General features: G+C 40.6%; 5 protein-coding genes across 5 annotated transcripts in view; all 5 read right to left on the bottom strand.

Annotated features, from left to right (window-relative positions):
• The window catches only part of LOC306917984 (uncharacterized protein), a gene marked incomplete at its 3' end in the record, with an annotated part of 316,989 nt that overhangs the window by 155,137 nt on the left and 136,668 nt on the right, over nt 1-25,184 (bottom strand). The gene's annotated exons all lie outside the window — the stretch shown is intronic.
• Nucleotides 533-1,465, bottom strand: LOC306917992 (cysteine/serine-rich nuclear protein 3-like; the record flags this gene model as incomplete). Its single annotated transcript, XM_079530891.1, has 1 exon — nt 533-1,465. A coding segment is annotated over one exon (933 nt), but the record flags the coding sequence as incomplete, so codon positions are not given.
• LOC306917993 (cysteine/serine-rich nuclear protein 3-like) lies at nt 5,623-7,710 on the bottom strand (the record flags this gene model as incomplete). The annotated part of the gene is made up of 2 exons (XM_079530892.1): nt 5,623-5,633; nt 6,804-7,710. The coding sequence occupies 2 exons, from the start codon at nt 7,708-7,710 to the stop codon at nt 5,623-5,625; spliced, it is 918 nt and encodes a 305-aa protein (XP_079387018.1).
• On the bottom strand, nt 13,022-13,954 carry LOC306917994 (cysteine/serine-rich nuclear protein 3-like; the record flags this gene model as incomplete). Its single annotated transcript, XM_079530893.1, has 1 exon — nt 13,022-13,954. A coding segment is annotated over one exon (933 nt), but the record flags the coding sequence as incomplete, so codon positions are not given.
• LOC306917995 (cysteine/serine-rich nuclear protein 3-like) lies at nt 23,075-23,986 on the bottom strand (the record flags this gene model as incomplete). Its single annotated transcript, XM_079530894.1, has 1 exon — nt 23,075-23,986. A coding segment is annotated over one exon (912 nt), but the record flags the coding sequence as incomplete, so codon positions are not given.

The following is a 25,184-nucleotide window of genomic DNA, read 5'->3' on the forward strand; positions in this document are numbered from 1 at the left end:
TGCTGTATGATGCATCTCGTCTCCATCATGGACATATGGACATGTCTCTCGTTCAAGAAATCCAGGAGATTAACATCCAGAGACTCAAACACCATGCATCTCAATCCTTTATGCATAAAGCTGTCGTAAAATCTCACTGTTCCACACGTGTCAGGGTCCAGGACTTTCATCATTTGCAACACAGCCATCTAGGAATACAAGAAAGATTTAGATTAGATAACTTAATGATAAATCAGAGCCAAATATAAAAATCTTCAAGAACAATGCTATTGCTTACCTCATGTGCTGCCAATTCATCGTGATTGTGGCGATTCTTCAATATCTTGATGGCCACTGTGTCACCGGTGAACGTGCTGATGGCTTTGGCCACCGTCCCAAAGCTTCCTTCCCCCATGAAGCTCTGGACCAGGTACTGGCCTCTGTCCAGCAGGTCCATCTCAGACACCATGTAACTCTCTGGACCGTCCGAGTGTTGGGAGGAGCTGGAGGTCACCATGACCAGTGGTGTTGGGGACGGGACATCAACAGAGTTGAACACGCCGTCCAGCTTGTCTCTACGGTCAGGCGTATCATCTTGTAGTAGCCTCTCTAGTTCTAGCCTCATGGCGGTGTCGATGTAGTGGGTCTGCACGCGTCTGGAGTTGAACTCTACGCGTCCCTGAATGTTTGCGCAGCCGTCTTTAGTGCAGCATGGGAGGCATGCGTCCATCTGGCACTTGATTCCTGCCAGACTGCATTCACAAGTCTCTGGCTCACAGAAACCCTGGCAATTGCATCCAGAGTCCTCCCTGAAGACACGCAGGGAATGCAGCTGTCTCTTCTCCTCTTTGTCAATGTGCTTCACACCTGCTGCTTGCAGGAGTGCCTGTCTGTGCTTGTAGGAGTACGGCTGCAGGAAGCTGTTCCCATCCTCCAGCTCGGCGTCGGTGATGTGGACGTCAGTGTCTCCGTCTGGGACCTGGTCTGCAGTCAGTCGCTCATATTCTCTCTGGTCAATGATAACATTGGCCATCAACTGGTGTCTCAAAGCCTCAAGCTTCTCCTCTCTCCGTCTCTCTCGTAGTCTCTCTCTGCGCCAACTCCGTTGTTCCAGGGCGTGCTCTGCCATTGTGTATCTGCGGAGAGTGCTGTGCCTGTGCAACATGCCCAGACTGGCACCCCCGCGAAAGGGTACGCTAGTGAAACCCTGGCATTGTGGGAAGTAGAACACCGTCACCAGATCAAAGCGCACGTTGCTCTGCCTCCCTTCCAGCTTTGGCCTCTTCAGAATAGACTGGATGGGTTGACTGGCAGCAGGTGAAGCAGAACCATTAGTTGTAAAGTCCTGGCTTTCTGAGGAGCTGCTCTCCCCATCAGAATCCCATTCCGTGGAGGCAGGAGAAGGCAGGGACGATGATGGAGGTGAGGAGTAGAATGGATCTTCATCGTCGACCTCCTCAAACTTTCTTTTCAGAATACCTCTCATGACTCGACGGTGGCGCTTCACTCACGACGGAATCAAATATAAAGGAGAGCTGGAAAAGTAGACGTTTCGGACTGGTTGGTCCTTCCTCAGGCAAGATTCTGTTAGAGAATGATTAGTTGTGCTGGAGCCCTGGTTTTATGTGTTCCTAATGGTGGGCGTGACTCATAGTCATTCGGCCAATTAGCTTTGTTGATGGGTGTGGTTTACTTGGCCATTGTTTAATTCCGTCCAATCAGAATCAATGGGTGTGTGTTCTCTTGTTCTGGTTTCTTTCATTTGTAGTGTGGTTTTTGTAGAGGCAACATGTCTTTACTGGAGAATCAGTAATAATTATAATAGACTTCCCCCAAGTTACAGGTACAAGCTCGACTGGGGGGACCTGGGGACTTCAGTGCAATGTACCTACATATGTTGCGACCGAAGGTCGCAACATATGCATACATTGCAAGGAATGAGTGCATTCGCCATGTACTTGAAGGAAGCCTAATCCAATCACTCTTAGATTATCTCCAGTTTAAGTTTAAGAGTTTAAGTTTACCTTATTGTTGTAGGACTTTTGGTTTATTTAGCCTTATTGGGGTTAATTCACCCCATGGCTCCATTTCAACAAAGACAAATTTACATGTGTTTCTCTTTTGTTTCCTGAGCCCGGTGTCTAATGGCCCATTTGGTGTCAGTGACACCTCTATGCTTCTTGTCCCAGGCTGGTTTGGAATGTGCTAATGTGTCCCCTATTCAAAGTCTGATTTCCATTGAGTGTTGGCTTTGTCTATGTGGCTGGGGAGTTTTGGTACAAAATCAGAACAACTTGTCTAATATTTTGGCATGTTTAATGCAGCTCTAAGGTATATAATGACATAGTAAAATGTTGAAAATGAGTGGAATGCCCCTTTAAGAACTGGTTTTCCAGTTAATCTGGAGAAAAACCATTCAATGGTCGAAAACAGAGTCCACTTGAACATAACAGTCCACTTTGGTTGAACAATATTTAGTCTACTAGTCAAGTGATCCATTGAGGAGTTTCTTAAAGTCAAAGCAGGAGCCAGCATAAATATAAAATAACGTTATTGGTATAGCAAATTCCAACAAGGCATTTCAATGTGCTTTGCACACATCAGGAAACATATATAAAATCATAACTAAAACAAAAATACATAAAACATTACAGTGCAGAAGAGAAAGAAAAACTCAATCAAATGCAGTGGGAAACAGAACAGTATTTCATTGTGATGTAAAATAAATAAGAGTGCCAGCATACCTGCTGTTTTCTGGGAGTTCTTCCACATGTGGTGCATAACAACTGCTGGTTTATAATAAACCTTAAAAAGCAGTATAGTAGTTAATCCAAAAATGACTTACTCAGTATCTGGATAAATATGTACAATCTAACTATTGAATAAGTGGATATGAATTAATTGTTACTGCAGCAGAGCCATTCATCTTGAGGATTTCTCCACATTATTTCAGTAACATCAGAACCAAGGAGAACCAGCTCTGGTGAATAAACAACTGCTCATACTGTGATTTACATCCCATTTATCTTAATTTATCTTGGAACACTTACAAACCACAGATAAAAAACAAATCTTGACTTTAAACATTTATTAAAAACAAGAAAACGGAAGTAAAACAGTTAGGCCTATTTGTTTCAAACAATATGTATAAATAGTAGACAAGCCTTCACATCTTGTCTTTTACAAGTAGCCTATATACAGCACCCCTTGTATTTTATGTGTTAGGTTGTAATGTAGGTTCAATTTGTTTCCACTTTAGTATAGAAGACAGTGGTCTGGTTTCTATACAGGACTGGAACAGCAAATAAGTATATTGTCAAATCAAAGTCTCATATTCTATTGTGCGCTATTGGTTTCATTTCATTTCTTATCTATATTTACAGTGAAATCCCATTGTGTAATGTGTAGGCCTGTGTGCAGAAACATGTGTCCATAGTATTAATAAATGATCAGGATAAGTCAAGATAAATCAGGATATATCATTATACTTATTCAATTATATCCTATATTAATTATTTGTTTGTTCAGTAACAGAGGTTACTGTCTCCATATCCAGTCATATAAGTCATAGTGAAACTGGAAGGGATTGAATGAAAATACACTGAACAAAAACATAAGCTGATACATTTTTGCAGGGTTCTCTCTCAATATGGTGGTGATGAATGCACTTTTATTCAATGTTTTTCAAATGCTAAATAATGAACAAACCCCACATTCTTTCCCCATGTTAAAATGTACACATGCTAAATGATGATGGCTGATGCTTCATTCACTATATGCATTCAAATGCAGAGATTAACGTGTTAATGGTCACTCGTTGTCTGGCATTGGACAGATCACCTGCTAATGATCACATTTTGGATGAACTGAGACCATTTCACACCTCTTTGACTCTGATGAGTTTCAGCAGAACTACAGTAATAGGTCTATCATCACATGGAACTGTTATCACTCTTTCAGCTTTCTAGTGTGCAATGTTTCAGGTGTGTTAAAATGGCTATATGTTCTTGTAACAATCATTGCTATTATTGTTTGTGGTGACAATGTTAAAGTGCAATGTTTACTTACAGTGAGTGCACAACATGCTGCTGTTTGTTTTAAAAGGCTTTATACCCTGCTGTATATCAGTGGTTCCCAAACGTCACGCCAAGGACCCCCAAATAGACACTAATTTAATAGCCTTTACTAATACATATATAGGACATGGATGGATGGAAACATGACCGCAAGGACGTTCTATCTAGTATACAATCAATAAATGTAGAGATATAAGTTAACTGGAAAATATGAATGTTTTAAAACCTGTTCTGGGCCATATTTAAGAACGTACACAACGCATATTTCAAGGTAACACGTTTTATTTCAACCATGTTTACAACTTAAAACATATATCAATAGAACAATTATTTACAAAATGTATTGTGCTAATTTCTTCTCAGTTGGAATGCAGCCAATGATGTGAACATAACACAATGTCTAATATAACATGTCTAATATAGTATAATGTGCAAGGGAATAATACATACAATTAGAAATGCTTATTTTAAAACAAAAATACATAACACATTACAGTGCAGAAGAGAAAGAAAAACTCAATCAAATGCAGTTTGATGTGATGTCATATACAGTACTGGTATGTACAATATAAACTTGCAAGTGCAATATTAAATACAAAATGTAAAATAAACACATGAAATGTATATAATATACTAATATAGAATCACAGTCTGTTGTGCAGGTGAGAGACAACACTTAGCAGCAGATAATATCACACATGTAAGTGTATACATAACATCATCTATTAGCAGCACTGCAACAGCAGTGTGTATAGTATATAGTCATATAGTAACAGTCAGTGATAGTGCATGTGTTCTTACAGTATAACTACTAAGAGTACTGTGATCACAAATGGTACACCCCATGGGTCACACATGATCTCAGTTTCAGTTGACTGAAGTGTCTTAGGTAGCATAGTGTCCTGTCTGGATCAGTGTTGGCCGACATCACCATATTGTGGCGTTGTCATAGTCAAACATGTACTGTACACACAATCCAATACCAATAACTGGGAGTGCATTACATTTGCAATGGTTGACCCCACAAACACCTTGAGACGGTCATAGGTGAGGCATGGTGATGAAGGGATGGTCCAACACCTGGTCAGGTGTTATCCTCCCCTCTGGATCCAGATGAAGCATTCGTTTCAACAGGTCCATGAAGACGTCACAAGATGTTTCATCAGCATCGCAACGCAGGGAGGAGAACACTTCTTCCAGTGAGCAAATCACACATGTAAGTGTATACATAACATCCTCTATTAGCAGTTCTGCCTTTAACTCCTGCACTGTGTAATACTCCTCTGGTTCCTGGAAAACACAAAACAAAACATTTTTAGTGATCTGATTGAATGACGTGCAAAGACAGCCTATTCTTGAACATTTCAGAGATGAAGTTGTTACTCCAATATTAGTTGCAGTCATACCTTAAATCTCCATGTATCGTCTTCCTGAATGAAATAGCTGCAGGTTGTTTGTCCAGCATCCAAGAGGGATTGCTCTGGCATACCAAGTGTCAAGAGGATGGATTGAACCTGTAGAAAAAACACAGGATATTTCACATATTGAGAATATTTCATTAACAGTGTTAGGATATAACTATGGATTCAAGAGTACAGTCAGGATGCATGTAGTAATGTACAGTGCATCAGCACAATACTCACCACATCATATTCAGTCTTCCCGCCAAAGAGATCACGGAACAGCATCCCATTAACCACCATACAGCCCAGTGACCACATGTCAAGTGCCTCTGTGATCGGGAGGCCCAGGAAGAGTTCTGGTGATCTGTGGGTTGTAAAAGAAAAGGATAATGTTAGCAACTTTCAAGTTTCTTCAAGTTCTCAATTGCACTCGTTACACTTTCCATTTTAATATTTGTTTGCATTGAGCTTTCAGTGAAGCAGATAATAAGGCTCACCTATACTGAAGAGGAGGTCTGATCCTCCGTTGCTTGGTCTCAGAGACAGGAACGGCCAGACCAAAGTCAATGAGTTTGACTTTGAGGGGTTGTTGTCGTTGGTTCACCAGCATGATGTTGTCTAGTTTGATGTCTGTGTGGATCAGACCGATTCCCTTCAGGGCCTGGAGTGCAATGGCAAGCTGCAAGACAAGAATAAAGAGCATGATCAGAAATTCAGAAATTCAACTCAGTATCTTTGTATCAATATTTTTTCCATTACTTTAAAATGTAATTGTCAAAGCCATACCTGCTGTATGATGCATCTCGTCTCCATCATGGACATATGGACATGTCTCTCGTTCAAGAAATCCAGGAGATTAACATCCAGAGACTCAAACACCATGCATCTCAATCCTTTATGCACAAAGCTGTCGTAAAATCTCACTGTTCCACACGTGTCAGGGTCCAGGACTTTCATCATTTGCAACACAGCCATCTAGGAATACAAGAAAGATTTAGATTAGATAACTTAATGATAAATCAGAGCCAAATATAAAAATCTTCAAGAACAATGCTATTGCTTACCTCATGTGCTGCCAATTCATCGTGATTGTGGCGATTCTTCAATATCTTGATGGCCACTGTGTCACCGGTGAACGTGCTGATGGCTTTGGCCACCGTCCCAAAGCTTCCTTCCCCCATGAAGCTCTGGACCAGGTACTGGCCTCTGTCCAGCAGGTCCATCTCAGACACCATGTAACTCTCTGGACCGTCCGAGTGTTGGGAGGAGCTGGAGGTCACCATGACCAGTGGTGTTGGGGACGGGACATCAACAGAGTTGAACACGCCGTCCAGCTTGTCTCTACGGTCAGGCGTATCATCTTGTAGTAGCCTCTCTAGTTCTAGCCTCATGGCGGTGTCGATGTAGTGGGTCTGCACGCGTCTGGAGTTGAACTCTACGCGTCCCTGAATGTTTGCGCAGCCGTCTTTAGTGCAGCATGGGAGGCATGCGTCCATCTGGCACTTGATTCCTGCCAGACTGCATTCACAAGTCTCTGGCTCACAGAAACCCTGGCAATTGCATCCAGAGTCCTCCCTGAAGACACGCAGGGAATGCAGCTGTCTCTTCTCCTCTTTGTCAATGTGCTTCACACCTGCTGCTTGCAGGAGTGCCTGTCTGTGCTTGTAGGAGTACGGCTGCAGGAAGCTGTTCCCATCCTCCAGCTCGGCGTCGGTGATGTGGACGTCAGTGTCTCCGTCTGGGACCTGGTCTGCAGTCAGTCGCTCATATTCTCTCTGGTCAATGATAACATTGGCCATCAACTGGTGTCTCAAAGCCTCAAGCTTCTCCTCTCTCCGTCTCTCTCGTAGTCTCTCTCTGCGCCAACTCCGTTGTTCCAGGGCGTGCTCTGCCATTGTGTATCTGCGGAGAGTGCTGTGCCTGTGCAACATGCCCAGACTGGCACCCCCGCGAAAGGGTACGCTAGTGAAACCCTGGCATTGTGGGAAGTAGAACACCGTCACCAGATCAAAGCGCACGTTGCTCTGCCTCCCTTCCAGCTTTGGCCTCTTCAGAATAGACTGGATGGGTTGACTGGCAGCAGGTGAAGCAGAACCATTAGTTGTAAAGTCCTGGCTTTCTGAGGAGCTGCTCTCCCCATCAGAATCCCATTCCGTGGAGGCAGGAGAAGGCAGTGACGATGATGGAGGTGAGGAGTAGAATGGATCTTCATCGTCGACCTCCTCAAACTTTCTTTTCAGAATACCTCTCATGACTCGACGGTGGCGCTTCACTCACGACGGAATCAAATATAAAGGAGAGCTGGAAAAGTAGACGTTTCGGACTGGTTGGTCCTTCCTCAGGCAAGATTCTGTTAGAGAATGATTAGTTGTGCTGGAGCCCTGGTTTTATGTGTTCCTAATGGTGGGCGTGACTCATAGTCATTCGGCCAATTAGCTTTGTTGATGGGTGTGGTTTACTTGGCCATTGTTTAATTCCGTCCAATCAGAATCAATGGGTGTGTGTTCTCTTGTTCTGGTTTCTTTCATTTGTAGTGTGGTTTTTGTAGAGGCAACATGTCTTTACTGGAGAATCAGTAATAATTATAATAGACTTCCCCCAAGTTACAGGTACAAGCTCGACTGGGGGGACCTGGGGACTTCAGTGCAATGTACCTACATATGTTGCGACCGAAGGTCGCAACATATGCATACATTGCAAGGAATGAGTGCATTCGCCATGTACTTGAAGGAAGCCTAATCCAATCACTCTTAGATTATCTCCAGTTTAAGTTTAAGAGTTTAAGTTTACCTTATTGTTGTAGGACTTTTGGTTTATTTAGCCTTATTGGGGTTAATTCACCCCATGGCTCCATTTCAACAAAGACAAATTTACATGTGTTTCTCTTTTGTTTCCTGAGCCCGGTGTCTAATGGCCCATTTGGTGTCAGTGACACCTCTATGCTTCTTGTCCCAGGCTGGTTTGGAATGTGCTAATGTGTCCCCTATTCAAAGTCTGATTTCCATTGAGTGTTGGCTTTGTCTATGTGGCTGGGGAGTTTTGGTACAAAATCAGAACAACTTGTCTAATATTTTGGCATGTTTAATGCAGCTCTAAGGTATATAATGACATAGTAAAATGTTGAAAATGAGTGGAATGCCCCTTTAAGAACTGGTTTTCCAGTTAATCTGGAGAAAAACCATTCAATGGTCGAAAACAGAGTCCACTTGAACATAACAGTCCACTTTGGTTGAACAATATTTAGTCTACTAGTCTAGTGATCCATTGAGGAGTTTCTTAAAGTCAAAGCAGGAGCCAGCATAAATATAAAATAACGTTATTGGTATAGCAAATTCCAACAAGGCATTTCAATGTGCTTTGCACACATCAGGAAACATATATAAAATCATAACTAAAACAAAAATACATAAAACATTACAGTGCAGAAGAGAAAGAAAAACTCAATCAAATGCAGTGGGAAACAGAACAGTATTTCATTGTGATGTAAAATAAATAAGAGTGCCAGCATACCTGCTGTTTTCTGGGAGTTCTTCCACATGTGGTGCATAACAACTGCTGGTTTATAATAAACCTTAAAAAGCAGTATAGTAGTTAATCCAAAAATGACTTACTCAGTATCTGGATAAATATGTACAATCTAACTATTGAATAAGTGGATATGAATTAATTGTTACTGCAGCAGAGCCATTCATCTTGAGGATTTCTCCACATTATTTCAGTAACATCAGAACCAAGGAGAACCAGCTCTGGTGAAGAAACAACTGCTCATACTGTGATTTACATCCCATTTATCTTAATTTATCTTGGAACACTTACAAACCACAGATAAAAAACAAATCTTGACTTTAAACATTTATTAAAAACAAGAAAACGGAAGTAAAACAGTTAGGCCTATTTGTTTCAAACAATATGTATAAATAGTAGACAAGCCTTCACATCTTGTCTTTTACAAGTAGCCTATATACAGCACCCCTTGTATTGTATGTGTTAGGTTGTAATGTAGGTTCAATTTGTTTCCACTTTAGTATAGAAGACAGTGGTCTGGTTTCTATACAGGACTGGAACAGCAAATAAGTATATTGTCAAATCAAAGTCTCATATTCTATTGTGCGCTATTGGTTTCATTTCATTTCTTATCTATATTTACAGTGAAATCCCATTGTGTAATGTGTAGGCCTGTGTGCAGAAACATGTGTCCATAGTATTAATAAAAGATCAGGATAAGTCAAGATAAATCAGGATATATCATTATACTTATTCAATTATATCCTATATTAATTATTTGTTTGTTCAGTAACAGAGGTTACTGTCTCCATATCCAGTCATATAAGTCATAGTGAAACTGGAAGGGATTGAATGAAAATACACTGAACAAAAACATAAGCTGATACATTTTTGCAGGGTTCTCTCTCAATATGGTGGTGATGAATGCACTTTTATTCAATGTTTTTCAAATGCTAAATAATGAACAAACCCCACATTCTTTCCCCATTTTAAAATGTACACATGCTAAATGATGATGGCTGATGCTTCATTCACTATATGCATTCAAATGCAGAGATTAACGTGTTAATGGTCACTCGTTGTCTGGCATTGGACAGATCACCTGCTAATGATCACATTTTGGATGAACTGAGACCATTTCACACCTCTTTGACTCTGATGAGTTTCAGCAGAACTACAGTAATAGGTCTATCATCACATGGAACTGTTATCACTCTTTCAGCTTTCTAGTGTGCAATGTTTCAGGTGTGTTAAAATGGCTATATGTTCTTGTAACAATCATTGCTATTATTGTTTGTGGTGACAATGTTAAAGTGCAATGTTTACTTACAGTGAGTGCACAACATGCTGCTGTTTGTTTTAAAAGGCTTTATACCCTGCTGTATATCAGTGGTTCCCAAACGTCACGCCAAGGACCCCCAAATAGACACTAATTTAATAGCCTTTACTAATACATATATAGGACATGGATGGATGGAAACATGACCGCAAGGACGTTCTATCTAGTATACAATCAATAAATGTAGAGATATAAGTTAACTGGAAAATATGAATGTTTTAAAACCTGTTCTGGGCCATATTTAAGAACGTACACAACGCATATTTCAAGGTAACACGTTTTATTTCAACCATGTTTACAACTTAAAACATATATCAATAGAACAATTATTTACAAAATGTATTGTGCTAATTTCTTCTCAGTTGGAATGCAGCCAATGATGTGAACATAACACAATGTCTAATATAACATGTCTAATATAGTATAATGTGCAAGGGAATAATACATACAATTAGAAATGCTTATTTTAAAACAAAAATACATAACACATTACAGTGCAGAAGAGAAAGAAAAACTCAATCAAATGCAGTTTGATGTGATGTCATATACAGTACTGGTATGTACAATATAAACTTGCAAGTGCAATATTAAATACAAAATGTAAAATAAACACATGAAATGTATATAATATACTAATATAGAATCACAGTCTGTTGTGCAGGTGAGAGACAACACTTAGCAGCAGATAATATCACACATGTAAGTGTATACATAACATCATCTATTAGCAGCACTGCAACAGCAGTGTGTATAGTATATAGTCATATAGTAACAGTCAGTGATAGTGCATGTGTTCTTACAGTATAACTACTAAGAGTACTGTGATCACAAATGGTACACCCCATGGGTCACACATGATCTCAGTTTCAGTTGACTGAAGTGTCTTAGGTAGCATAGTGTCCTGTCTGGATCAGTGTTGGCCGACATCACCATATTGTGGCGTTGTCATAGTCAAACATGTACTGTACACAAAATCCAATACCAATAACTGGGAGTGCATTACATTTGCAATGGTTGACCCCACAAACACCTTGAGACGGTCATAGGTGAGGCATGGTGATGAAGGGATGGTCCAACACCTGGTCAGGTGTTATCCTCCCCTCTGGATCCAGATGAAGCATTCGTTTCAACAGGTCCATGAAGACGTCACAAGATGTTTCATCAGCATCGCAACGCAGGGAGGAGAACACTTCTTCCAGTGAGCAAATCACACATGTAAGTGTATACATAACATCCTCTATTAGCAGTTCTGCCTTTAACTCCTGCACTGTGTAATACTCCTCTGGTTCCTGGAAAACACAAAACAAAACATTTTTAGTGATCTGATTGAATGACGTGCAAAGACAGCCTATTCTTGAACATTTCAGAGATGAAGTTGTTACTCCAATATTAGTTGCAGTCATACCTTAAATCTCCATGTATCGTCTTCCTGAATGAAATAGCTGCAGGTTGTTTGTCCAGCATCCAAGAGGGATTGCTCTGGCATACCAAGTGTCAAGAGGATGGATTGAACCTGTAGAAAAAACACAGGATATTTCACATATTGAGAATATTTCATTAACAGTGTTAGGCTATAACTATGGATTAAAGAGTACAGTCAGGATGCATGTAGTAATGTACAGTGCATCAGCACAATACTCACCACATCATATTCAGTCTTCCCGCCAAAGAGATCACGGAACAGCATCCCATTAACCACCATACAGCCCAGTGACCACATGTCAAGTGCCTCTGTGATCGGGAGGCCCAGGAAGAGTTCTGGTGATCTGTGGGTTGTAAAAGAAAAGGATAATGTTAGCAACTTTCAAGTTTCTTCAAGTTCTCAATTGCACTCGTTACACTTTCCATTTTAATATTTGTTTGCATTGAGCTTTCAGTGAAGCAGATAATAAGGCTCACCTATACTGAAGAGGAGGTCTGATCCTCCGTTGCTTGGTCTCAGAGACAGGAACGGCCAGACCAAAGTCAATGAGTTTGACTTTGAGGGGTTGTTGTCGTTGGTTCACCAGCATGATGTTGTCTAGTTTGATGTCTGTGTGGATCAGACCGATTCCCTTCAGGGCCTGGAGTGCAATGGCAAGCTGCAAGACAAGAATAAAGAGCATGATCAGAAATTCAGAAATTCAACTCAGTATCTTTGTATCAATATTTTTTCCATTACTTTAAAATGTAATTGTCAAAGCCATACCTGCTGTATGATGCATCTCGTCTCCATCATGGACATATGGACATGTCTCTCGTTCAAGAAATCCAGGAGATTAACATCCAGAGACTCAAACACCATGCATCTCAATCCTTTATGCACAAAGCTGTCGTAAAATCTCACTGTTCCACACGTGTCAGGGTCCAGGACTTTCATCATTTGCAACACAGCCATCTAGGAATACAATAAAGATTTAGATTAGATAACTTAATGATAAATCAGAGCCAAATATAAAAATCTTCAAGAACAATGCTATTGCTTACCTCATGTGCTGCCAATTCATCGTGATTGTGGCGATTCTTCAATATCTTGATGGCCACTGTGTCACCGGTGAACGTGCTGATGGCTTTGGCCACCGTCCCAAAGCTTCCTTCCCCATGAAGCTCTGGACCAGGTACTGGCCTCTGTCCAGCAGGTCCATCTCAGACACCATGTAACTCTCTGGACCGTCCGAGTGTTGGGAGGAGCTGGAGGTCACCATGACCAGTGGTGTTGGGGACGGGACATCAACAGAGTTGAACACGCCGTCCAGCTTGTCTCTACGGTCAGGCGTATCATCTTGTAGTAGCCTCTCTAGTTCTAGCCTCATGGCGGTGTCGATGTAGTGGGTCTGCACGCGTCTGGAGTTGAACTCTACGCGTCCCTGAATGTTTGCGCAGCCGTCTTTAGTGCAGCATGGGAGGCATGCGTCCATCTGGCACTTGATTCCTGCCAGACTGCATTCACAAGTCTCTGGCTCACAGAAACCCTGGCAATTGCATCCAGAGTCCTCCCTGAAGACACGCAGGGAATGCAGCTGTCTCTTCTCCTCTTTGTCAATGTGCTTCACACCTGCTGCTTGCAGGAGTGCCTGTCTGTGCTTGTAGGAGTACGGCTGCAGGAAGCTGTTCCCATCCTCCAGCTCGGCGTCGGTGATGTGGACGTCAGTGTCTCCGTCTGGGACCTGGTCTGCAGTCAGTCGCTCATATTCTCTCTGGTCAATGATAACATTGGCCATCAACTGGTGTCTCAAAGCCTCAAGCTTCTCCTCTCTCCGTCTCTCTCGTAGTCTCTCTCTGCGCCAACTCCGTTGTTCCAGGGCGTGCTCTGCCATTGTGTATCTGCGGAGAGTGCTGTGCCTGTGCAACATGCCCAGACTGGCACCCCCGCGAAAGGGTACGCTAGTGAAACCCTGGCATTGTGGGAAGTAGAACACCGTCACCAGATCAAAGCGCACGTTGCTCTGCCTCCCTTCCAGCTTTGGCCTCTTCAGAATAGACTGGATGGGTTGACTGGCAGCAGGTGAAGCAGAACCATTAGTTGTAAAGTCCTGGCTTTCTGAGGAGCTGCTCTCCCCATCAGAATCCCATTCCGTGGAGGCAGGAGAAGGCAGTGACGATGATGGAGGTGAGGAGTAGAATGGATCTTCATCGTCGACCTCCTCAAACTTTCTTTTCAGAATACCTCTCATGACTCGACGGTGGCGCTTCACTCACGACGGAATCAAATATAAAGGAGAGCTGGAAAAGTAGACGTTTCGGACTGGTTGGTCCTTCCTCAGGCAAGATTCTGTTAGAGAATGATTAGTTGTGCTGGAGCCCTGGTTTTATGTGTTCCTAATGGTGGGCGTGACTCATAGTCATTCGGCCAATTAGCTTTGTTGATGGGTGTGGTTTACTTGGCCATTGTTTAATTCCGTCCAATCAGAATCAATGGGTGTGTGTTCTCTTGTTCTGGTTTCTTTCATTTGTAGTGTGGTTTTTGTAGAGGCAACATGTCTTTACTGGAGAATCAGTAATAATTATAATAGACTTCCCCCAAGTTACAGGTACAAGCTCGACTGGGGGGACCTGGGGACTTCAGTGCAATGTACCTACATATGTTGCGACCGAAGGTCGCAACATATGCATACATTGCAAGGAATGAGTGCATTCGCCATGTACTTGAAGGAAGCCTAATCCAATCACTCTTAGATTATCTCCAGTTTAAGTTTAAGAGTTTAAGTTTACCTTATTGTTGTAGGACTTTTGGTTTATTTAGCCTTATTGGGGTTAATTCACCCCATGGCTCCATTTCAACAAAGACAAATTTACATGTGTTTCTCTTTTGTTTCCTGAGCCCGGTGTCTAATGGCCCATTTGGTGTCAGTGACACCTCTATGCTTCTTGTCCCAGGCTGGTTTGGAATGTGCTAATGTGTCCCCTATTCAAAGTCTGATTTCCATTGAGTGTTGGCTTTGTCTATGTGGCTGGGGAGTTTTGGTACAAAATCAGAACAACTTGTCTAATATTTTGGCATGTTTAATGCAGCTCTAAGGTATATAATGACATAGTAAAATGTTGAAAATGAGTGGAATGCCCCTTTAAGAACTGGTTTTCCAGTTAATCTGGAGAAAAACCATTCAATGGTCGAAAACAGAGTCCACTTGAACATAACAGTCCACTTTGGTTGAACAATATTTAGTCTACTAGTCTAGTGATCCATTGAGGAGTTTCTTAAAGTCAAAGCAGGAGCCAGCATAAATATAAAATAACGTTATTGGTATAGCAAATTCCAACAAGGCATTTCAATGTGCTTTGCACACATCAGGAAACATATATAAAATCATAACTAAAACAAAAATACATAAAACATTACAGTGCAGAAGAGAAAGAAAAACTCAATCAAATGCAGTGGGAAACAGAACAGTATTTCATTGTGATGTAAAATAAATAAGAGTGCCAGCATACCTGCTGTTTTCTGGGAGTTCTTCCACATGTGGTGCATAACAACTGCTGGTTTATAATAAACCTTAAAAAGCAGTATAGTAGTTAATCCAAAAATGACTTACTCAGTATCTGGATAAATATGTACAATCTAACTATTGAATAAGTGGATATGAATTAATTGTTACTGCAGCAGAGCCATTCATCTTGAGGATTTCTCCACATTATTTCAGTAACATCAGAACCAAGGAGAACCAGCTCTGGTGAAGAAACAACTGCTCATACTGTGATTTACATCCCATTTATCTTAATTTATCTTGGAACACTTACAAACCACAGATAAAAAACAAATCTTGACTTTAAACATTTATTAAAAACAAGAAAACGGAAGTAAAACAGTTAGGCCTATTTGTTTCAAACAATATGTATAAATAGTAGACAAGCCTTCACATCTTGTCTTTTACAAGTAGCCTATATACAGCACCCCTTGTATTGTATGTGTTAGGTTGTAATGTAGGTTCAATTTGTTTCCACTTTAGTATAGAAGACAGTGGTCTGGTTTCTATACAGGACTGGAACAGCAAATAAGTATATTGTCAAATCAAAGTCTCATATTCTATTGTGCGCTATTGGTTTCATTTCATTTCTTATCTATATTTACAGTGAAATCCCATTGTGTAATGTGTAGGCCTGTGTGCAGAAACATGTGTCCATAGTATTAATAAATGATCAGGATAAGTCAAGATAAATCAGGATATATCATTATACTTATTCAATTATATCCTATATTAATTATTTGTTTGTTCAGTAACAGAGGTTACTGTCTCCATATCCAGTCATATAAGTCATAGTGAAACTGGAAGGGATTGAATGAAAATACACTGAACAAAAACATAAGCTGATACATTTTTGCAGGGTTCTCTCTCAATATGGTGGTGATGAATGCACTTTTATTCAATGTTTTTCAAATGCTAAATAATGAACAAACCCCACATTCTTTCCCCATGTTAAAATGTACACATGCTAAATGATGATGGCTGATGCTTCATTCACTATATGCATTCAAATGCAGAGATTAACGTGTTAATGGTCACTCGTTGTCTGGCATTGGACAGATCACCTGCTAATGATCACATTTTGGATGAACTGAGACCATTTCACACCTCTTTGACTCTGATGAGTTTCAGCAGAACTACAGTAATAGGTCTATCATCACATGGAACTGTTATCACTCTTTCAGCTTTCTAGTGTGCAATGTTTCAGGTGTGTTAAAATGGCTATATGTTCTTGTAACAATCATTGCTATTATTGTTTGTGGTGACAATGTTAAAGTGCAATGTTTACTTACAGTGAGTGCACAACATGCTGCTGTTTGTTTTAAAAGGCTTTATACCCTGCTGTATATCAGTGGTTCCCAAACGTCACGCCAAGGACCCCCAAATAGACACTAATTTAATAGCCTTTACTAATACATATATAGGACATGGATGGATGGAAACATGACCGCAAGGACGTTCTATCTAGTATACAATCAATAAATGTAGAGATATAAGTTAACTGGAAAATATGAATGTTTTAAAACCTGTTCTGGGCCATATTTAAGAACGTACACAACGCATATTTCAAGGTAACACGTTTTATTTCAACCATGTTTACAACTTAAAACATATATCAATAGAACAATTATTTACAAAATGTATTGTGCTAATTTCTTCTCAGTTGGAATGCAGCCAATGATGTGAACATAACACAATGTCTAATATAACATGTCTAATATAGTATAATGTGCAAGGGAATAATACATACAATTAGAAATGCTTATTTTAAAACAAAACTACATAACACATTACAGTGCAGAAGAGAAAGAAAAACTCAATCAAATGCAGTTTGATGTGATGTCATATACAGTACTGGTATGTACAATATAAACTTGCAAGTGCAATATTAAATACAAAATGTAAAATAAACACATGAAATGTATATAATATACTAATATAGAATCACAGTCTGTTGTGCAGGTGAGAGACAACACTTAGCAGCAGATAATATCACACATGTAAGTGTATACATAACATCATCTATTAGCAGCACTGCAACAGCAGTGTGTATAGTATATAGTCATATAGTAACAGTCAGTGATAGTGCATGTGTTCTTACAGTATAACTACTAAGAGTACTGTGATCACAAATGGTACACCCCATGGGTCACACATGATCTCAGTTTCAGTTGACTGAAGTGTCTTAGGTAGCATAGTGTCCTGTCTGGATCAGTGTTGGCCGACATCACCATATTGTGGCGTTGTCATAGTCAAACATGTACTGTACACAAAATCCAATACCAATAACTGGGAGTGCATTACATTTGCAATGGTTGACCCCACAAACACCTTGAGACGGTCATAGGTGAGGCATGGTGATGAAGGGATGGTCCAACACCTGGTCAGGTGTTATCCTCCCCTCTGGATCCAGATGAAGCATTCGTTTCAACAGGTCCATGAAGACGTCACAAGATGTTTCATCAGCATCGCAACGCAGGGAGGAGAACACTTGACATGACTCGACGGTGGCGCTTCACTCACGACGGAATCAAATATAAAGGAGAGCTGGAAAAGTAGACGTTTCGGACTGGTTGGTCCTTCCTCAGGCAAGATTCTGTTAGAGAATGATTAGTTGTGCTGGAGCCCTGGTTTTATGTGTTCCTAATGGTGGGCGTGACTCATAGTCATTCGGCCAATTAGCTTTGTTGATGGGTGTGGTTTACTTGGCCATTGTTTAATTCCGTCCAATCAGAATCAATGGGTGTGTGTTCTCTTGTTCTGGTTTCTTTCATTTGTAGTGTGGTTTTTGTAGAGGCAACATGTCTTTACTGGAGAATCAGTAATAATTATAATAGACTTCCCCCAAGTTACAGGTACAAGCTCGACTGGGGGGACCTGGGGACTTCAGTGCAATGTACCTACATATGTTGCGACCGAAGGTCGCAACATATGCATACATTGCAAGGAATGAGTGCATTCGCCATGTACTTGAAGGAAGCCTAATCCAATCACTCTTAGATTATCTCCAGTTTAAGTTTAAGAGTTTAAGTTTACCTTATTGTTGTAGGACTTTTGGTTTATTTAGCCTTATTGGGGTTAATTCACCCCATGGCTCCATTTCAACAAAGACAAATTTACATGTGTTTCTCTTTTGTTTCCTGAGCCCGGTGTCTAATGGCCCATTTGGTGTCAGTGACACCTCTATGCTTCTTGTCCCAGGCTGGTTTGGAATGTGCTAATGTGTCCCCTATTCAAAGTCTGATTTCCATTGAGTGTTGGCTTTGTCTATGTGGCTGGGGAGTTTTGGTACAAAATCAGAACAACTTGTCTAATATTTTGGCATGTTTAATGCAGCTCTAAGGTATATAATGACATAGTAAAATGTTGAAAATGAGTGGAATGCCCCTTTAAGAACTGGTTTTCCAGTTAATCTGGAGAAAAACCATTCAATGGTCGAAAACAGAGTCCACTTGAACATAACAGTCCACTTTGGTTGAACAATATTTAGTCTACTAGTCTAGTGATCCATTGAGGAGTTTCTTAAAGTCAAAGCAGGAGCCAGCATAAATATAAAATAACGTTATTGGTATAGCAAATTCCAACAAGGCATTTCAATGTGCTTTGCACACATCAGGAAACATATATAAAATCATAACTAAAACAAAAATACATAAAACATTACAGTGCAGAAGAGAAAGAAAAACTCAATCAAATGCAGTGGGAAACAGAACAGTATTTCATTGTGATGTAAAATAAATAAGAGTGCCAGCATACCTGCTGTTTTCTGGGAGTTCTTCCACATGTGGTGCATAACAACTGCTGGTTTATAATAAACCTTAAAAAGCAGTATAGTAGTTAATCCAAAAATGACTTACTCAGTATCTGGATAAATATGTACAATCTAACTATTGAATAAGTGGATATGAATTAATTGTTACTGCAGCAGAGCCATTCATCTTGAGGATTTCTCCACATTATTTCAGTAACATCAGAACCAAGGAGAACCAGCTCTGGTGAAGAAACAACTGCTCATACTGTGATTTACATCCCATTTATCTTAATTTATCTTGGAACACTTACAAACCACAGATAAAAAACAAATCTTGACTTTAAACATTTATTAAAAACAAGAAAACGGAAGTAAAACAGTTAGGCCTATTTGTTTCAAACAATATGTATAAATAGTAGACAAGCCTTCACATCTTGTCTTTTACAAGTAGCCTATATACAGCACCCCTTGTATTGTATGTGTTAGGTTGTAATGTAGGTTCAATTTGTTTCCACTTTAGTATAGAAGACAGTGGTCTGGTTTCTATACAGGACTGGAACAGCAAATAAGTATATTGTCAAATCAAAGTCTCATATTCTATTGTGCGCTATTGGTTTCATTTCATTTCTTATCTATATTTACAGTGAAATCCCATTGTGTAATGTGTAGGCCTGTGTGCAGAAACATGTGTCCATAGTATTAATAAATGATCAGGATAAGTCAAGATAAATCAGGATATATCATTATACTTATTCAATTATATCCTATATTAATTATTTGTTTGTTCAGTAACAGAGGTTACTGTCTCCATATCCAGTCATATAAGTCATAGTGAAACTGGAAGGGATTGAATGAAAATACACTGAACAAAAACATAAGCTGATACATTTTTGCAGGGTTCTCTCTCAATATGGTGGTGATGAATGCACTTTTATTCAATGTTTTTCAAATGCTAAATAATGAACAAACCCCACATTCTTTCCCCATGTTAAAATGTACACATGCTAAATGATGATGGCTGATGCTTCATTCACTATATGCATTCAAATGCAGAGATTAACGTGTTAATGGTCACTCGTTGTCTGGCATTGGACAGATCACCTGCTAATGATCACATTTTGGATGAACTGAGACCATTTCACACCTCTTTGACTCTGATGAGTTTCAGCAGAACTACAGTAATAGGTCTATCATCACATGGAACTGTTATCACTCTTTCAGCTTTCTAGTGTGCAATGTTTCAGGTGTGTTAAAATGGCTATATGTTCTTGTAACAATCATTGCTATTATTGTTTGTGGTGACAATGTTAAAGTGCAATGTTTACTTACAGTGAGTGCACAACATGCTGCTGTTTGTTTTAAAAGGCTTTATACCCTGCTGTATATCAGTGGTTCCCAAACGTCACGCCAAGGACCCCCAAATAGACACTAATTTAATAGCCTTTACTAATACATATATAGGACATGGATGGATGGAAACATGACCGCAAGGACGTTCTATCTAGTATACAATCAATAAATGTAGAGATATAAGTTAACTGGAAAATATGAATGTTTTAAAACCTGTTCTGGGCCATATTTAAGAACGTACACAACGCATATTTCAAGGTAACACGTTTTATTTCAACCATGTTTACAACTTAAAACATATATCAATAGAACAATTATTTACAAAATGTATTGTGCTAATTTCTTCTCAGTTGGAATGCAGCCAATGATGTGAACATAACACAATGTCTAATATAACATGTCTAATATAGTATAATGTGCAAGGGAATAATACATACAATTAGAAATGCTTATTTTAAAACAAAACTACATAACACATTACAGTGCAGAAGAGAAAGAAAAACTCAATCAAATGCAGTTTGATGTGATGTCATATACAGTACTGGTATGTACAATATAAACTTGCAAGTGCAATATTAAATACAAAATGTAAAATAAACACATGAAATGTATATAATATACTAATATAGAATCACAGTCTGTTGTGCAGGTGAGAGACAACACTTAGCAGCAGATAATATCACACATGTAAGTGTATACATAACATCATCTATTAGCAGCACTGCAACAGCAGTGTGTATAGTATATAGTCATATAGTAACAGTCAGTGATAGTGCATGTGTTCTTACAGTATAACTACTAAGAGTACTGTGATCACAAATGGTACACCCCATGGGTCACACATGATCTCAGTTTCAGTTGACTGAAGTGTCTTAGGTAGCATAGTGTCCTGTCTGGATCAGTGTTGGCCGACATCACCATATTGTGGCGTTGTCATAGTCAAACATGTACTGTACACAAAATCCAATACCAATAACTGGGAGTGCATTACATTTGCAATGGTTGACCCCACAAACACCTTGAGACGGTCATAGGTGAGGCATGGTGATGAAGGGATGGTCCAACACCTGGTCAGGTGTTATCCTCCCCTCTGGATCCAGATGAAGCATTCGTTTCAACAGGTCCATGAAGACGTCACAAGATGTTTCATCAGCATCGCAACGCAGGGAGGAGAACACTTCTTCCAGTGAGCAAATCACACATGTAAGTGTATACATAACATCCTCTATTAGCAGTTCTGCCTTTAACTCCTGCACTGTGTAATACTCCTCTGGTTCCTGGAAAACACAAAACAAAACATTTTTAGTGATCTGATTGAATGACGTGCAAAGACAGCCTATTCTTGAACATTTCAGAGATGAAGTTGTTACTCCAATATTAGTTGCAGTCATACCTTAAATCTCCATGTATCGTCTTCCTGAATGAAATAGCTGCAGGTTGTTTGTCCAGCATCCAAGAGGGATTGCTCTGGCATACCAAGTGTCAAGAGGATGGATTGAACCTGTAGAAAAAACACAGGATATTTCACATATTGAGAATATTTCATTAACAGTGTTAGGCTATAACTATGGATTAAAGAGTACAGTCAGGATGCATGTAGTAATGTACAGTGCATCAGCACAATACTCACCACATCATATTCAGTCTTCCCGCCAAAGAGATCACGGAACAGCATCCCATTAACCACCATACAGCCCAGTGACCACATGTCAAGTGCCTCTGTGATCGGTAGGCCCAGGAAGAGTTCTGGTGATCTGTGGGTTGTAAAAGAAAAGGATAATGTTAGCAACTTTCAAGTTTCTTCAAGTTCTCAATTGCACTCGTTACACTTTCCATTTTAATATTTGTTTGCATTGAGCTTTCAGTGAAGCAGATAATAAGGCTCACCTATACTGAAGAGGAGGTCTGATCCTCCGTTGCTTGGTCTCAGAGACAGGAACGGCCAGACCAAAGTCAATGAGTTTGACTTTGAGGGGTTGTTGTCGTTGGTTCACCAGCATGATGTTGTCTAGTTTGATGTCTGTGTGGATCAGACCGATTCCCTTCAGGGCCTGGAGTGCAATGGCAAGCTGCAAGACAAGAATAAAGAGCATGATCAGAAATTCAGAAATTCAACTCAGTATCTTTGTATCAATATTTTTTCCATTACTTTAAAATGTAATTGTCAAAGCCATACCTGCTGTATGATGCATCTCGTCTCCATCATGGACATATGGACATGTCTCTCGTTCAAGAAATCCAGGAGATTAACATCCAGAGACTCAAACACCATGCATCTCAATCCTTTATGCACAAAGCTGTCATAAAATCTCACTGTTCCACACGTGTCAGGGTCCAGGACTTTCATCATTTGCAACACAGCCATCTAGGAATACAAGAAAGATTTAGATTAGATAACTTAATGATAAATCAGAGCCAAATATAAAAATCTTCAAGAACAATGCTATTGCTTACCTCATGTGCTGCCAATTCATCGTGATTGTGGCGATTCTTCAATATCTTGATGGCCACTGTGTCACCGGTGAACGTGCTGATGGCTTTGGCCACCGTCCCAAAGCTTCCTTCCCCCATGAAGCTCTGGACCAGGTACTGGCCTCTGTCCAGCAGGTCCATCTCAGACACCATGTAACTCTCTGGACCGTCCGAGTGTTGGGAGGAGCTGGAGGTCACCATGACCAGTGGTGTTGGGGACGGGACATCAACAGAGTTGAACACGCCGTCCAGCTTGTCTTACGGTCAGGCGTATCATCTTGTAGTAGCCTCTCTAGTTCTAGCCTCATGGCGGTGTCGATGTAGTGGGTCTGCACGCGTCTGGAGTTGAACTCTACGCGTCCCTGAATGTTTGCGCAGCCGTCTTTAGTGCAGCATGGGAGGCATGCGTCCATCTGGCACTTGATTCCTGCCAGACTGCATTCACAAGTCTCTGGCTCACAGAAACCCTGGCAATTGCATCCAGAGTCCTCCCTGAAGACACGCAGGGAATGCAGCTGTCTCTTCTCCTCTTTGTCAATGTGCTTCACACCTGCTGCTTGCAGGAGTGCCTGTCTGTGCTTGTAGGAGTACGGCTGCAGGAAGCTGTTCCCATCCTCCAGCTCGGCGTCGGTGATGTGGACGTCAGTGTCTCCGTCTGGGACCTGGTCTGCAGTCAGTCGCTCATATTCTCTCTGGTCAATGATAACATTGGCCATCAACTGGTGTCTCAAAGCCTCAAGCTTCTCCTCTCTCCGTCTCTCTCGTAGTCTCTCTCTGCGCCAACTCCGTTGTTCCAGGGCGTGCTCTGCCATTGTGTATCTGCGGAGAGTGCTGTGCCTGTGCAACATTCCCAGACTGGCACCCCCGCGAAAGGGTACGCTAGTGAAACCCTGGCATTGTGGGAAGTAGAACACCGTCACCAGATCAAAGCGCACGTTGCTCTGCCTCCCTTCCAGCTTTGGCCTCTTCAGAATAGACTGGATGGGTTGACTGGCAGCAGGTGAAGCAGAACCATTAGTTGTAAAGTCCTGGCTTTCTGAGGAGCTGCTCTCCCCATCAGAATCCCATTCCGTGGAGGCAGGAGAAGGCAGGGACGATGATGGAGGTGAGGAGTAGAATGGATCTTCATCGTCGACCTCCTCAAACTTTCTTTTCAGAATACCTCTCATGACTCGACGGTGGCGCTTCACTCACAACGGAATCAAATATAAAGGAGAGCTGGAAAAGTAGACGTTTCGGACTGGTTGGTCCTTCCTCAGGCAAGATTCTGTTAGAGAATGATTAGTTGTGCTGGAGCCCTGGTTTTATGTGTTCCTAATGGTGGGCGTGACTCATAGTCATTCGGCCAATTAGCTTTGTTGATGGGTGTGGTTTACTTGGCCATTGTTTAATTCCGTCCAATCAGAATCAATGGGTGTGTGTTCTCTTGTTCTGGTTTCTTTCATTTGTAGTGTGGTTTTTGTAGAGGCAACATGTCTTTACTGGAGAATCAGTAATAATTATAATAGACTTCCCCCAAGTTACAGGTACAAGCTCGACTGGGGGGACCTGGGGACTTCAGTGCAATGTACCTACATATGTTGCGACCGAAGGTCGCAACATATGCATACATTGCAAGGAATGAGTGCATTCGCCATGTACTTGAAGGAAGCCTAATCCAATCACTCTTAGATTATCTCCAGTTTAAGTTTAAGAGTTTAAGTTTACCTTATTGTTGTAGGACTTTTGGTTTATTTAGCCTTATTGGGGTTAATTCACCCCATGGCTCCATTTCAACAAAGACAAATTTACATGTGTTTCTCTTTTGTTTCCTGAGCCCGGTGTCTAATGGCCCATTTGGTGTCAGTGACACCTCTATGCTTCTTGTCCCAGGCTGGTTTGGAATGTGCTAATGTGTCCCCTATTCAAAGTCTGATTTCCATTGAGTGTTGGCTTTGTCTATGTGGCTGGGGAGTTTTGGTACAAAATCAGAACAACTTGTCTAATATTTTGGCATGTTTAATGCAGCTCTAAGGTATATAATGACATAGTAAAATGTTGAAAATGAGTGGAATGCCCCTTTAAGAACTGGTTTTCCAGTTAATCTGGAGAAAAACCATTCAATGGTCGAAAACAGAGTCCACTTGAACATAACAGTCCACTTTGGTTGAACAATATTTAGTCTACTAGTCTAGTGATCCATTGAGGAGTTTCTTAAAGTCAAAGCAGGAGCCAGCATAAATATAAAATAACGTTATTGGTATAGCAAATTCCAACAAGGCATTTCAATGTGCTTTGCACACATCAGGAAACATATATAAAATCATAACTAAAACAAAAATACATAAAACATTACAGTGCAGAAGAGAAAGAAAAACTCAATCAAAT

Source organism: Electrona antarctica (genome assembly GCF_951216825.1).
Source record: "Electrona antarctica genome assembly, contig: scaffold_40, whole genome shotgun sequence".
In the NCBI taxonomy this organism is placed as follows: Eukaryota; Metazoa; Chordata; class Actinopteri; order Myctophiformes; family Myctophidae; genus Electrona; species Electrona antarctica.